At 35.1% G+C, this 16,987-nt stretch overlaps 1 protein-coding gene across 3 annotated transcripts in view; it reads right to left on the bottom strand.

The window, feature by feature from the left end:
* Sick (sickie) overlaps positions 1–16,987 on the bottom strand; it is a 162,043-nt gene that overhangs the window by 57,661 nt on the left and 87,395 nt on the right. For all 3 annotated transcript variants that reach the window (XM_071707762.1, XM_071707760.1, XM_071707761.1), the window contains one exon: positions 15,082–15,245. In XM_071707762.1, the coding sequence (XP_071563863.1) occupies positions 15,082–15,245 (164 nt within the window). The remainder of the gene's footprint in view (positions 1–15,081; positions 15,246–16,987) is intronic.

Below are 16,987 nucleotides of genomic sequence, written 5' to 3'. Positions count from 1 at the left end.
TTGATTCTCGTCAGCGAGTAAAGATCGAATCTGTGTTCGAAGCGGCCCTATCGAAACCGCCAGTCACGGGGTGTCGTAATAAATTCGATTCCTTTTTTTATTCAGTACACAAAGGAGGAGAAAGAGAGATAGACAGTTTAGGGGAGTTAAAACGTGACTGGGCATTCGCTCGCCTGTCACAAGAATGATTCATCGTGCGAGGCGATCGATCTGTCGCGATATTAGTGACAGCCGTGCACTGCGAATTTCCGAGGTAGAATCAAAGACAAATGTTCTCTCGGCGCCGGCGCTCTGATTATGCTAACATTTTGCCTAGAACTTACGCATAGTAGAACTTACGCACGAAGATAAGAATTGGAAAATAATGCTATCTATGAAAAGTTTCTTTATAAGAAAATAATAGAAATAGAAATAATTAATAGAAAAATAGATCTATGAAGTATTCTTGAAAAAAGGATTTTGATTAACAAAACGTTATATTTATAAAGAAAATTCTTTGTGAAAGTATTAATTAATAGAATGTTTAATACGAAAAATTCTCGATGTATAATTAAGAACATATCCTACCGCTGAAGAATTCTTTGTAAGTTTCAGATTTCTTAGACGAATCTTGATCTCTGGAATACCCTGGGCGAAAACAGAAATTCTATGGAGAATTTCTTGTGCGAGAGGATCAATGATCGTGACTGCACTCATTCACTCACTTCACTGACACTAACGTTCAGCGCTCACGTGTTCCCTTCGTTATCCTCTCATTGCTCCTTCCGCTCCCCCCTCCCCCCGAGATAAGACAATATCGGCCCACATGGGAATGCAAAAGGGACGACCAGTTCCCATGATCGATACGACAATAAACGTTGGCAATTAGAAGTTGTTTGAAAGTTCATTGATTTTAATAATAGGAGCATAACTTCGAAAATTATCTCTAATCTTCTACGATATGTACAGCATCCAACAAAATCATAAAAATTACAATAGAATTTAGACACTTTTATAAATGATACCTTCTAAATAGTACTTTCTGAGCCGGACATAAACATATAGATCTTTTTTTTTAATAATTAAAGTTTTGAGAAATTGCTTTTAAATATTTATTTATTTTTACAAAGCTCTGGACAGAAATAATGATAATAAAATTCTGAAATTTTTATAATGCCTTGTAAAACGATTAATTAATTTATCATCTCTCAAAGAAAATGCTCTAAAAATAATTTCACAATTTCCAAGATTATTATAACAATTCAGAATATCCTTAATGCTTGAGATTGATTGCTGTTTAGCTAACTAACAATAAGTAACGTTCGTAGTTGCAGTTCGCGTCCTCTCATAGTCGCTCGCGCGCGTAAACTCATCCTTATACTTTATATGAGCTCATATACTCCCGCCTTCTCGGAACCCCCTGGCCCCTTTGTTTTGAGAGAGCTTCGGAGCACGAGAGAACAGTGCATGCTGTAACGGTGCACATGCGTAGGAGCATCCATTTCGCGATGCACGTGTGTACTAATACCTAACGTACTAGGAGCGCGACTGATAGAATGATTAACCACGGTGGGGATTAGTCCTAAACATATCATCACTATGTGTATGTGTGTCATATTTATATATCTTATTATATTTAATTTGTAAAACTGTGTTATATTTGTTTATTATATATTTTAATTAGAATGTAATTGTATAATTCACTACCCCGGTTTTATCTTCGACTTTGCGAAATTTTAGAAATGACGATCGGTTCGCCCTTTCTTGAGAAATCTCTTATCGCCCTCAATGTAATTCACGAAATGTTTCGGGTCTTATCTGGTCCATAACTCGAGATGCGCGGAAGTGAAACGGAACGCGATATTGCATGTCGAAAATTTATTTTTGTAGGTGTATCTACGAACTGTTCCCGTAGATGTGAAGCTAAGAGAACGTTTATAGCATATAAGCGCGATAAGCGCGATCTACCCTTGAGCGACTCTCTCAGATTGTCGAACATTTATTTTTTTTATATCGTCGACGAGTGCCACTTCGATCCCCTTTTCGTTTATCATGGATGGAATTTTTTTTTGCGAACGCAGGAGATAAAGATAATGCAAATGCATGTGTCTCGTGACAGAATAATAATCGATGTGATAAAACAAATGGATGATGTAAAAATCGCTTGGAGTAATAACTAAAAATAAGAGAAATATTTGCTTAATCGATTTTTTTAAATCCTATTAAATTCAAACAGAAATAATAATATTTAAAAAAATAGCATATATAATAATAGCATATAACGTAATTAATTAAAAATACAATAAAATACAAAATTATATCAAGTTATATTTTACTTATCACTCTTTAATTATACTTATAAAAAAATCGAATATTTTGAAAATTTATTTTTCTCTCTTGATATGCAATTGTGTAGTGCTTGCGCATAAAAGTACATATCAGTAATAGTACTCACTGATCACATCATCATTAAACTATTTCATCATTGCCAGTCTTCCTTCTTTTTCTGCTTCTCCTTCTCTTTTTTTATCTTTATTAAATAAAATTTACTCTGACAGTGTGCAGAGTCGAAATGATCTTTAAGAACGAATCGAGCCGAGCAGAACGAAAGAGTGAGAGTGATTAGATACGCGGTTTGGGTTCAAGTTACATTTTGGCCCACCTTGAAAAGGCTGCTGTCGAAGATTAGAAGAGCCCTTAGAAGCTTCTTCGATGACTAACCTGACCTTTTTCAAGGAAAGTTCCACTATCGACTAGCTGTCGAAACGGCTTACTCGACAACTGGCACGTGTTACATCGCAATCGCACCCCGCCTTTTACTCGGGCTTCCAGGCCGATTAGCAGTCTACGGTCGACGCATCGCGCGGGGATGGATTCCTCTATCCCGATTAGAAGATTAGACGGAGATTAGATTAGAGATTGGACACGACGCATCCCGTGAAATGTATCTCAAAATAAGATTAATTCGAAATGCAGCGTGTCTCAATTTTTGCCTTCTTCAGTGTCCCTTCCATTGGTAAATATAAATCGAAAGAATCACAAAGCAATATACACAGTGATAAAGAATAATTTAGTATCATTGGATTGATAAAGATTTACATACGTGGACTTTTATGATAAAATAATGATTCCGGTCCATAAAAAATACGACCGTTGGGATCTGTCGTACCCCATGATATTTCTATATTCGTATTAATATAGTTCCGAATGAAGGGGAGAACGGTGAGAGATACGGAAAATAAATGAATTTTCCTCGCAAATAAGCCGACGCGCTGGCAATAAAACGGATCCGACGCTACACAAGAGAGACAAGCTGTTACACGCGGTCATTAATGAAGTTAGTACCTCGTTCTTTTTACTGTGATCGCAAAGTGAACCTAAAACGGAACATAGTGTGTACGTTTACAGAGTAAAGAAGGAAAGGGAACGAATAAACCCTCTCACACCCACTGCAAAGATAATATCAGACTCCTAATTGACGGGAACGGCGATCGAGAGCTCGTTTCAATTTCGACCATCTCCTTCGAATTTTTTTTCTCTGTCTTCTCGCGCACGTGCGTCGAATTAGCACGGAGAGGCTCTGCCTCGTATTCCCCTTTCGCTTCTATATTCGCGGATCCCCACAAGCATCCCGTGGGATCAACTTGAGTTCCAAAAAGGCTGTGACTCACACAAACCGCACATAAACTATGCTTCGAAGACTCTTCCGGACTCTTCTTTCGCCTGTCAATTTGTCTTTCTTGCCCTCCTACCCTTCGCAACTTTAATTCCAATAGGAGTTGAATATATACAGGATCTCTTGAAAGAGCGATTTTCTGAAAGAAGATTCTATTCTTCAGGAAGATCTGTTATCTTTGTGTAATATAATTTATTAATTAAGTTAATTTAATAAAATCTTTATAATAAAGAAATATGTTATTACGAATTTATTAGTAATAATACTATTGGCAATGCTTCAAACGTACAATTGCTATAAATAAAGACAAATTAAAAGATTTCTAAATGACAAAAATTTGCTATTTTAAATTTAGAGAAAATCTTTATTAAGATCTTCTCTTTCTCTTTCATTTTAGAGAAATCTTTGTTTAATATTTATTTCTATTTCAATTCGTTTTTATTTTCTATCTGTAAGAATTTTTGTAATAAAGAGTAGGCAAAATATTGTAGCATTCTAGCTTTCTAATACACATGTACTTATGCCAATAGGTGATAGAAAGATGTATAGCTAATCTCATCGAGCTTCAAGCAGAGTAAAGAAGTCATGTCTCTCTCTCTCTCTCTCTCTCTCTCTCTTCAAAACAAAGATTAATGAAAAATAATGAAATTGCAAATCGTGATGGACATCGATGCAGGTAGGAGCACGCGAGCGTAACGGTTCGTCGGATGATGATGAGGCGCGATGATAAACGATGATGATCCCAAGGCCCCCCCAAGATATAATGTAGCACGTGTGTTGAACCCTCTTGTCCGTTTCAACGATCTGATCCTGTTCTCTTCCTTCCCCTGGCGATTGTGCCAGGTGCACCAAATGCACTTCAAGAAGATTTGCCATTAACCGCACGATAACGGAATCACCTGTCGCTTCACGCTGGTCTTGATTGATTCGATTTAAGGGAGGTGGTAGAGATTGATAGAAATTATTACGCCAAATCGATTATATCGACTGACCTAGTTTATTTTATTAAATTGTTTAATATATTTACTTTTTAATCATTAATGTTATTAGTTATTATGTATATAATCGAGATTTAGATTGTTTTGTTTAGCTTGAGTGCAAGTAATTTTCTATTTTATATAATGTGCAAATTAATAATAATTAATTTAAATTAATATTTTGTATTAATTAATTTATTTATTAGTAATTTAATTATCTACAATTATACATTTCTATACCGCGAAGTTTTTTGAATTCTGCGATTGGAGTTAATATTGGTTCCCTTATGAATTAAATGAACATGTGCGCCTCTCCGAGTCTCGACTTGAGGGTCTCGTTCGATAATGGCCGACGATCAGGAGGGGTAATCGTGACGACAATAGTGCAGAGATGCGTGGGATGAAACAAGACGGAGTTAATGTCGGTAACAGCTGTCGGTACCCGCGGAACAAATAAACAAGAACCCTCTTGAGTAAAGGATGTTGCTCCATCTTTCGAATCGATGCCTAGCGTGTCGCCGTCCGTCATTCGCAAAAAAAAAAAAAAAATTGTACAGGTCTTTTGTCTAGCGAGAGGCAAAATCACACTGAAATTAAACTGTTTATATTGCTCTGTAGAAAATAACTTTTGTAAATTAAATAAAGCATCTTGTTTAACAAGATTTTCAGGTTACCATCATCCTGTTATTATGCATTCCTCCTAAGATGATAATAATAATGCTAAAAACTTCAACTACAAGCATCTCTGCATGTAAAACTATTTCTTTGGATTTTCATTATAGTAAATGAAAGAAAGGGAATATCTGGTCTTTGTAATTCCAATTAAAAAAGTCCAGTAGATCATGCGACGCATTGAAAGCGAATGAATGTACCGCACAATCGTGTCCCTTAAAAAAAGAAGAAATGAGAGAGAGAGAGAGAGAGAGAGAGAGAGAGAGAGAGAGAGAGAGAGAGAGAGAGAGAGAGAGAGAGAGAGAGAGAGAGAGAGAGAGAGAGAGAGAGAGAGAAGTTCGTTTTATTTCAGCCTTGCTTTTTATCGTTGCGAACTTTCAACGAAAGACGCTTCGCGAAGCCGTCGAATAAAAGTTAGGAGATCGATAGAAGCGAGAGCAAAGATCGAGAGTCCCGAGGGAGAAACAGATGGAAAAGGATTAGGAGTTGGCGAAAGAGATCGATCGAGGAGAGCTCGAAAGCACTTTTACGCCGGCAATTTCGCTTTTGATCAATTGCGACGAAGATGCTCCGAATGGCCATGCTTTGACGATCGCAAAGAAATTTTCAAGGAATTGGAGATTCTTCGAATTCGATTGAAAGTCGATGGCATTCGATCGCTCGATTTGCGTTGTAACATATTAAGTACTAGATATTGCGCGCGGTCTCAAACATCGAGAGTCCAATAACAGAGAGTCCAGTAACATATAATATGATTTATAAAGAGTATTGAGTAATTAAACAATAATATATATAATAACATTTACATATAATGTTTTATTATAGAAAGAAGACGTCAAAATAAGACGTATTTTTAAATCTTTTAAAAAGTTTTTCTGAAGAAACAGAAGAAAAGGGATCAGATATGGAAATGTTATAAAATGGAGAAATCTCCGAGACGTCAGATATTTCTAATATGATTTTTCATAACATTTTGAAAATGTGCATATTGTGCATCCGGGCAAAACGAACGCGGTAAGGAGCGCGTTTCTTCCTCACAAAGAGATGCTCATCAGCAGAATGGCGCGCAATCGACGTCATTTTTTTCTCCGCGTGGAACGAACGAACACCCCGTCGCGTCAGTCGGCTGTCTCGTTTCGCAGCGAGCTTCACAGCGCAAATTGCAATCTCCCCCTTTTTCTAGATTCCCTTATTTGTCCTGCCTGCTTGCTTCTCTCTTCCTATCCTGCCTGCATGTCTGCCTGCCTGCCGATTGCAGGACCCTCATTCTCTTTTCAGGACGACCCTCCTCCTGAGTCCTGAGCTCTCTGTCACGTACACGTGTCGTGTCTTTTTCAGAATGTTCGTTTTGAGAGAAATGCAACTTTGTTGATAAAAATGCCAAATGAAAAAATATTATGTGACTGCAACTCATCGTAGGGGTATACTTTCAACTCAAGATCTCATTGCAGGCGAAAAGAAATACCCGCCGCGTTGAATAACGTAGATTTTTTTACAATAGAAAACAAAAGAAACACGAGCATATATTAGAATTCAAAACTGTGATAGTTGCGTGAAAATGACAAAACATGTGCAAGACCTGAATAAGCAGAACTCAAAAAATAGTAATATGAAGAAAACAAATAAAAAAGTCATAAAAAATTAATTAGTAAACAATAAAATAATACAATTTTTTAAGATTAATAAGCTTGGAGCAACGTAATCGATCATATTTATATCAAAGATTTTACGATAGTAAACAATAATTATAATGTTTTTATAAGAGCCATTGAAAGATTGATTCAAAACGTGCTTCTTTTAAAATTATCGTGCGTCTTTCTTCGTTTAGGTTCCACACGCGAAAGCATTACATGTCAAAGCGTATGGTGAGTACATATGCGTGTATGCAGGTACCTGTATTTCAAAGAATAGAGATTTATATGAAAGAGAATAATCACACTCGCTCGCTTTTGTTCTTTCGTTGTTCGTTCGTTGCAATTTACATTAAACTAGTTGCTGAAAAATTTTTCGTTATTGTTTCTATATTTATTTATTAATTTTATCATCAATGTCTTCTACGTAAGTGAATTCTGAATGTGGGACAATTAGATATGTTATTAAATTAAAAAATATAAAACTTATAAGAAATAATTTTGTAAAAAACTAATGTGGCAATGCAATATAAAAATTATATAATATATATTGCAAATAACATATCTCATAAAAATAAAAATTATAAGATACGTTCAAATAATATAATTGATTCTTTCTCAGCTGTCATATTACAGAATATAGACTAACAATACGATTGAATTTTTCTGAAATTAATCTCGAATTACTTACACGATTTCTCTAATTTCCAAGCTAATGCGGTTGATCGCGCTCGTGGTCATGAATCATATCATATGCGAATCCGACAGTCGTGGCGAATATAACATGAGCGACGGCAGACGACGAACTGTCGAGAATTCGATAATGGAAATGCACAGCGGGACGTCGCATCGTCGTCGAAAAAACCGCAGCTATACGAGAGAGAAAGAGATAGGTACATACAAGAAGTATCTACCCGCATAAAAAAAAGCACGACCAGAAACAAGAAGCGAAAGAGAGGGGTATAAATAAAGAGAGAGGGAGGCAAAGAGAGAAAGGGAATATGTTAGAGGAAACATGTGCAATGCGCAGAATCCATCTGATGGAGAGAAAAAAGTATCAAAGGGAATACATAAGGGAAAATGTGCAACATATAGCACGGTGGAAAATGTGCGGATGAAAATATGCAACGTACACAGTATTTACGTGCATGTATGAGGAAGAGGAAGCAAGAGTGCAAAAGAATACGCGAAAGAGAGATGTAAAACAAATGGAGAGGAAGGGAAAAAAATATCGGGGATCAGGTTCAAAGGTATTCCAACCCCATGAGTGTTTCTTTTTATCCACGTTGTCGTAGCGGAGAGAGGAGAGAGGAGAGAGCGGCGTGCGATTAATAAAAATCCGCATCGCGAGCTGCATATCCCGAGGGATGTATATCGGTGCATATTTGTGTTTCTCATGGGAAATGTATCGCGTGGGGAAGCTTACAATATTTCCACATACTCTGGAAATATCGATATTTCGCTTTTGATAGTTCGTGTTTCCAGCATTGATATTTCGATCGCGATACAACCTAGCTGGAATCGATTTTATTCGGTAGCTAGTATCAAATGGAATAGTTATACGGTTAAATTACGATTATAACGAATTAATTATTACAACATTATTAAACATGCATTTTTATTATAATTTTTTAAAACAAACAATTAAGCAAGTTATAAAACATAGAGTAAAATTTAGAGATATTCTTTTGTAATAAGAACTTTTATAAATTAACTATATATAATAACAGTTAAAAAAAATATAAATTAATTAAACAATTGAAAAATTGTAAATCAAAAGATAATAAATCGACGAGAGAAAATTCAAGTTGTACAGAGTTGGGGATTGTAAGAGGCAAGTTTAAGTACGGTAGAGTTGAGAGATGCAAGTCTGGAAAGCACAAGAGCTTGAGAGGGTTGCAAGTGTGGTGTTGCGAAATCGAGAGAAAGCTGGTGGTGACGGCTGAAAATCGCCAAGGGAGTAGAAAGTACCGTATAGCTAGTATACAAAGAGTGAGTTTTCCAGCTTCGGAACAAAGCGAAATTCACCTCCGCTTTATCTTCGATCCAGCGATGAGAGGTAAGGTAGAAATACTCTATACGTGAATGCATCGATGTCTAGATAACAGATTCATGAATACTTGTACTCATCTGTCGGGTATACCGAAAATTAAAACATAAATATAAGAGACAAAAAACAAAGAGAGAGAGAAAGAGAAATAATACGTTTCATTCTAGAAGCAACGAAACAACCGTGTTCAGTATGCAAATTAATGCAATAACGTTCAACATAATATCACTTCATTATATCTCTGTACACCTCGCACATCGATGATGGGGTTTCCCTATACAATACATTATGCAGCACCTTGTGTTACGTGTATATAATATCGGCATTGCCAATTTAGGATCGGTCATGCATATATATACATATATATATATATATACTCTGTCTCACAATTTCCACATATATCCCTAACACCCATCATATTTAAGGAAATGATGACTTACTTGAAATAAAATTATAAGGAGAATCATCAATGGTATTAATAATGTGAAATAAAGCCAATTAACATATTACTATGACATACAAGTGTATAAATATATATTGCAATTTAATTCATTATTATTTTTTTTAAATTTACCTTATAAAAGTAAAAATAAACATCTAATAATTTCTAAATATATTATATATAGGTATTTCTAATAACTATTTAGTGTTGTATTAAAAAATTTAGTGGGTCTTTAGTTGAGGGTTACAGTTAAATATAAGTTTCTCATTTCTAACATAATTCCTTCTATTAAATTATAATAATTTCAGTATTCGCGTCTTGGTATCAGTTTGATTTAGAATATTTTTTTCTGATTTCGTCGTACGTTTTACTAATTTTATTTATTTCAATATTTCCTCGATCAATCCTGTCAAAATATTAGAACATTTAGAATTATTTAACTTGATAATTATATTGTCAAACGGTTAAATTCTAGGGGAGGTTTCTTCTCTTTTGAAACCGACTTCAAGTTAAGAATGTTAAACAAAAGAGAAGAAGGAGGAAGAAGGGGCAAGAGATCGAAGACCTTGCAAAGAAGAAGCGCCGCTTGTGCTAATAATAGCTTCGAGTTATTTATAATTTCAGATTATCCCATCAATTATACACATAATTCCCGGTAAAATGCTGCCGATCACGTCACATTTTTACTATGTATAATTTTTTTTTTGCGTCATCGCCGTCTTTTCTTCCCATCTCCTTCGCAAACCTATGTTTCAAATGAGTGTAGCGGGTTTATCGAGAGAGGCTAATTCTCGAAACCTGTACCGAACCGGTATCCGAATGTATAAGATAGTATTTTTAACTCGTGCGAGACCGAAGGAAGGCGAGAGGAAGAGAAAGATTTAAGAGTCCCTGAATGTCCATGTTCAGTGATGCTCAAAAGATATATAGATATACTTCGACTAGATTTCAAATCCTAAAAATTTACTAATAAAAACATAGATATAAAATGTAAAAATAAATGACAGAAAAAATAAAGATAATTTCGAGGATATGCATATGCATGATCATCAGTGTTAAAAATTTCTAATCTTTAAAAGTAATAATAAATATTTATAATGACTAATGTAAATTATTATACATTTCGAATTTGTGTGAGAGATGTATAGCAGTAATAATTACATGTAGTAATAGTTGTTATTTATAAATAAATTATAATAAAATAAAATGTTAAATATTTTTTTAAATAATAAAAGCAAACAAAAATTAAATCATGCATGTCTGCGACATTTAAGCAGATAAACTATTAATTACGTGGTTTCTTAATATTCCACTTTTAAAAGTGCTTTCACAACGTTAGGTTAATTTGTAAATTTGAACATTTACACGTCTTAAAAATTTCATTTTTTTGCACTAATTTGAAATGACCTGTACTCAAAATAGAAACAAGAATTTTTTTCTAGAGAGTTGAGAGTCTCTGTATCGCTCTGATGTTTCGGGGTTAAAGACCGGGTGCAGCAAGTCTTACGTGTGCTCTGAGAGACTTCAATTTTCTCTCGTTGTTCTCCCCCTTTGCCACTCTCTTTCAACCTCTTCTCTTCAACGCCGATCTTTTCGCGTTTTCTCTTTCTCTCGGAAGCATCTCCTTCTTTTTCTTGTACACGCGCGTACCCGTGGAACGAAAGACAGTTTATAACGGAGCTGACGAATGGTCGAAAGAGTCTCTCAGTTCTTTTTTTCCTTCTTTCTTTCTTCCTCCTTTTTTTATTTACCTCTGTTTGTCTCTTTGGGAGATTCCCGTGGGATTACTGGATTTAAGGTGATCTCACAATGCGCACGTGCACTTGGAATTAAATCTCGTTTACAAGTAAAGTTCAACAAACCATGAATTCATATTAATGTTAATCCTCTTCTAAAAAGGAGATGTGAAGTTTATTGTTGTCGCTTTTCCGCGATGCCGATTGGTTCTCTTGCTGCGCTTACTTCATTTGCAGCTGTCATTGTATATTTTGACAGTTGTGTGTATCAAGGAGTTAATAGTGTAATAGTAATAGCATAATGTTAAAGCTAAATAGCGCGCGCGAAGCGCGCGTCTGTAGTGTCTAGTATATAAAAAAATGAACAATAATAAATATTTATATACGATAGATTACTATAAATTCATTCATAAATTCATAAAATGTCTAATCTTATACTTATAAAATTTTAAATAATACTTAAAATAATTTTTCACTTCTTTTTGATACAGAAATTAATATACGGAATTTTAATCATGATGCATCCAGCAGTTAGTATCCTTTAAACGCGTTTTAATTCGCTCGGGACTCTTTCCACCACTCCGGAAATCTCTTTGGGAAGGTCCACAGTGGATTATGGGGATTGAGTTGAGTTCGGAGCAGAGAGAAGCAGAAAGAAAGCGAAGCAGAGAGAAATTGATATGTGCGTATGCGAGTAACGCGTAATCCTATCTAATTGAAACAAACGTTGCTCTATCAGCTATCTAATGGTTATGATATTGATTAAGGAATGCACACTAACGAATGATTAGCTTCCGTTGAATTTTCACAAGTAATCTGAAACTAATTGTAAGTAAAATATTGTAGATAAATATGTTTAAAAATAAATTTTCAAAAAACAATGTACTATGTGTACTTGTTAAAATAAAATTGTATAAATTAAAGTAACGATATGTATATGTATAAAATAAGAATTACCTATAATATTACCTATAATAAAGCGAACATTTTGGAAAATACATCATAGGAAATTTACAGATTTTTAAGACAAATTCCAAAAATGTTCTAATCCATAAATATGTATGTTATCGAAAGGGAGATAGCGATACAAATCAAGACCCTGACCTAGACGCCTAGACAAAGTTGTCGTCTAGGCTGTTAACAATGGCAACATGATGAGCGGTAGATAGCCGAGTGGAAAAAAAGAGCCTAAAATAATATCGTAAACCACGACGAGAGAAGGGCACCCGTTTCGCTTATGTGTGCGTGCACGTGTATTATGGCCAGTCGACTAGTTTGTGTACGATGTGGAAGTCTATTTCGAACATAGAAAAACGTATTCTGTATCCAGACACACGGACACGCGGGCTTTGATATCGCACGATATATGGAGAATAGCAAGAGAGACGAAGAGAGAGAGAGAGAAAGAGAGATGAAGAGAGAGTACAGCATCCCCTCATAAAGCTACGCGCCAGAGGTGCCCAACCATGTAAGTGATAAGAGCATGAGATTCTTCTCATCGTTCAGTGGACTTGTATTATAAAAAAAAGAGTACAATGTCGAAAATTGAAAAAGCGATATTAAAACCTATATGAAAAAATAAATTAAAATAAATTTTCAAAAATATTTAACTATTATTATTACTATTAACATAATTTCAAAAAGACGATATCTTGTATATTCAATAAATCCAATATATTTTTATAAATTCAATAACAAATAAGTAAAAATATTATGTATTATTTAATACCTATATATCATATATAAATTAGTTTGCCTTATTTTCACTTTCAAATCCTCAAACAAAAGTCTTATGACGATGCGTTGTATAGGTATATGAATGAGACAACATGGAATGAACGACTTATCTCGTTCTCCATTGATCGCTGTAATGGCGGGCACCAGGTTCCCCGTTAGCAGAAAAAAGGGAAATCTCCTCGTCAGACGACAAGGACCGGTTAGCATTCGCATTTTTCGCAACGGCACGCTAAGCAATTGAACCAGAGAGCGAACCCGACGACTGTTAAGAACGCAGAGAAAGACTCGTGCGTGCATTTTATCGCCCTCTCTCGAAGAGAGACCGGTCTTTTCCTTCACTTTCTTTTCCTTCGCCTCCATTGTCCCGAGAAAAGGCTCGAAGTTGAGCGTCCCTGTAAATCGGATGCCCGAGCACATCTGGCCCGTGGAAACGCGGGAGTTGAGAGTAAAGTATAAACTATGGGGTGCCACCCCATCTCGCAGGGACGGGGAATACCCCCAGGTTTCCCCCGCTTTCACCTCACCCCCTTTGTAGGTAATATCGCTGTACGTATGCGCAACGCGCACGCAATAGAGAGGATAGACGATCGTACGCATTCGTGAGAGAGAAAAGGGAGGGTAGACAAAGAAGATTATTCATCATTTTGGAAGAGACTAAGTGCAGTTAAATAAGATAGACATGGAAGAATTATGATAAGAGCAAATACGAATATCTGTGTGGAAAAAGCGCTAAAAATTAAAGTCGATATCTATGTCGAATTTCATTTGTCTTCTAGACAAGTCACTTAGATTATAGAATATTTGCAATTATTTCTCTCTCTTTATTATAAATCGATAGTTGTTCATATATACGATACGGAAAGAGAAAGAGAGAGTGAAAGGAAAATAAAAATTATATATATGCATATATCAGCAGAGGAAAGTTTGTATAGCGTTTGTATATAAACACTTATACATATGAAAGGAATAAATGAGAGACGAAAGCGTACGAGAACGAACGTGAAGAAGATACGATCGTACAAGCCACCATATATATTCGCAATAACGGGGGAGCATGGAGACGAGTTTTCATGGTGGTCCAGGATCTCTTGCGACAGCCAGAAATGCGCAAAGGGTTGCTAAAAGCTATTCACGGGGCTAATGGCTAATGGGGTGTTCTTAACACGGGTGCACATCGCTCCCTTTTGTCGTTCTTTACGTCTCGAGAGAAATGCGACTTCAAAGAAAGAATAGCCTAATTGTTTAAAGCAAGGAAAGTCATAATTCTGCGTATTTTTATAATCATCGGTCCAATTTCATAATATTTTAAATTAGCGGTCGCAGTAATAATTTACAAACTTTTTTGATTTAAATTGTAGACGATTTTTAATTACAGACGTATTTCTCACTTTAAAAACTATAAAAACATAAAGTTTAAACGCCTAGATCCAGAAAGAATCCAGAAATAATTAAAACGATTAATGCAATAAAATTCCGATAATATTACAGACGATCTGAACAAAAAACAGACAGGTTGGGGATGAAGCCATTCGACCGTTGAAAGATCAATGTGGTGGACAATATTCGCTTGCTAATAAATTTTTGTTTGCAAAAATGTGGCGAATGCTGTCACGATCGCACCGCAAAATAAATAATAAATTTCGTATTGCCGCAATTGTTGATCATTGTTAAAAATTGTAACGTTTAGTTTTTTAATTCCGTCTACCATGTTCATTTTCCACTTTTATTCATAGCATTTTTCGTTATTTATTGGCATTTTCTCTAATTGATTTATTTATTGTGCAAAAACAAATTTTAGATGAATAACGCGGGATGTCAGACCAATTAGACATTTTTCTGGCAGTTCCCCAGTGCATTGCAATTTAAATGTGCAAATAATGTAACAAATTATTTTAGAAAATAGGTATAATTGGTTTTTAAACAAAGTAATTTTTTACAAATTATTAATATAAATTAATATTGTAAATATATGTGTGTGTTAGAATATACGCATATTAAACGAAATAATAACCAATTTATTAATAATTGTGATAATGTAATATTATTACATTATGCAATATATTGAATACATTTTCTGCCCTCCTGTGATGAGAGTAAAGCTTTTATGTTTTTCTATAAAACACGGCAATGTTCGAAAAGTTTGCGGCAAGAGGGTGAGGAAGATGGGTTGATGGAACTTACCGAGTTGTGATTGATGCGTCGGTGCCGGAGCCGGTCTGACTTTGTCCGGAGGGCATCTCCTGGTGGCGGCGACGGTCGCGGGCAGGGGTATACTCGTACCACCCCCAGGGCCACCCCCTGCGCCGCCAACTCCTGACGACTGCTTGTTATAGGGCGACGGCAGCCTGAAATGAAAAGGGATTCTGTTGTCAGCTCTCTCTCTTGTTTCATATATTTTTGATTTACAAAATACATTTTTGGAGAATACATATAAAAAATGTAAATTAAAAAAAAACAATTATAAGAGAAAATTATTTTATAAAAATAAATTTATTATATACAAACATAAGAAAAAAATATTACAAAGTATAAACTGACAAAAATCTAAATAAAATATGGTATAAATCAAGTTCATCGCAAATAACATAAATTATCTTTCTTAAATCATTATTTAATTAACAATCCTGTCAGCCAATTCGGTCAGCTAATCCGGTAAATGCATAAATCAACAATTAAATACATAGTTAAATTCCTTTCAACTAGTAGCTTTTTGACATATGTATATAAATGCGTAAGAACCATACATAGGGTCCATTATAACGTCATGTACACACTCTTGTGCTCGAATTACCAAGTACCGTCCATAAACCTTGCGAATATAACCGGCTTGGCAGAGAAACGGCCTTTGACTCGTATTCGCGCCACACGTTTAACACTAAACCCGGCTATCCGATATCCACATCCCGCATAAATCATCGCTTTGTCCTAAATATATCATCTATTTTGCCGCAATTAAAATAATTGCAGCTGCCAATTGACTCAAGTGCCCACGAAGTGGAGAATGTAGCTGCAGGTTACTATAAGATTCAAGACTGCGAAAAGAATAAGGAAAAGGATAACGAACTGGTTTTACCTCTCACTCGCAGATCGCAACTTCTCAATGTGTCTTTTAATTTACTTATTATACCCAATGGAAGAAGGAGAAAAGTAAAAAAATTAAACGGATTAGATGGATAAGCGAAAGGGCTTACATGCAGTGTTAGTTACAAAAAAAAGATAAATAAATAATTATTTGGTATAAATATTTTTCAACCTATATTCAAGAACTATTTTGTCATCGAAAGTGAATTCAATTGCAATAACCTAATTAATTAGTATCAAAGTACATTATCAAATAACGTTAAATATACAAACATTTAACATAAACTACATGGTATTGTTACTTGCTAATTCTTAAAAATTTTAAACATTTTAACAAGGCAAGATTAATTATATACGATAAGAGTTACGGTAATAACACGATCTTTTAGAATATCTCTACTACTATCTAATACTAGAATTTAGTATAGTCAGTTCATGAGTTCAATACAGTATAGTTCATGAGTCAGGTTCGTTTCCCGATTTATACATATAGTAACGGTGGGTCTCGTACATCCATTTGCATCGCACGCACAGCTGGTGCAACGCGACTCGCGGGACACACCTTTCTCGTTGCATTCTTTCTCTCGAACTGCGAAAGATCCAATCTTGTGCCTGCTGTGCAGGGACACGATACAATAATACCCGAGGAAGGCACAATGCGAGCGAGATATGTAACGGATTAAATTATGCGATACACACACACAAAGCATTTTATAAATTTCTATTTTGTTTGTGTGCGCGTGATGAGTACATGACGAATCGCAATATTTGCGTTGAATCCTGGCGTGTAGAGAATAATGTTGAATGATTTTTTAGTTAAAAAGATCCTTCTTCGCTTTTGTGATAGCAAATAAACGACTGATTTAATTAATAAATTTTAAAAAGATTTGTTTTAGTAAATGTACAGAAAATGGATATTCAATAAATCATATAACTTTATCAATAAAAGATTCTATATTGTTAATTTAATAATTAATGTATTAACTTGATATATTATATATTGTAA

This window comes from Temnothorax nylanderi, unplaced genomic scaffold, assembly GCF_030848795.1.
Source record: "Temnothorax nylanderi isolate EJ_2023f unplaced genomic scaffold, tnyl_v1.0 TNYL_tig0060_pilon, whole genome shotgun sequence".
In the NCBI taxonomy this organism is placed as follows: Eukaryota; Metazoa; Arthropoda; class Insecta; order Hymenoptera; family Formicidae; genus Temnothorax; species Temnothorax nylanderi.
This window is presented reverse-complemented; position numbering and strand designations above follow the sequence as displayed.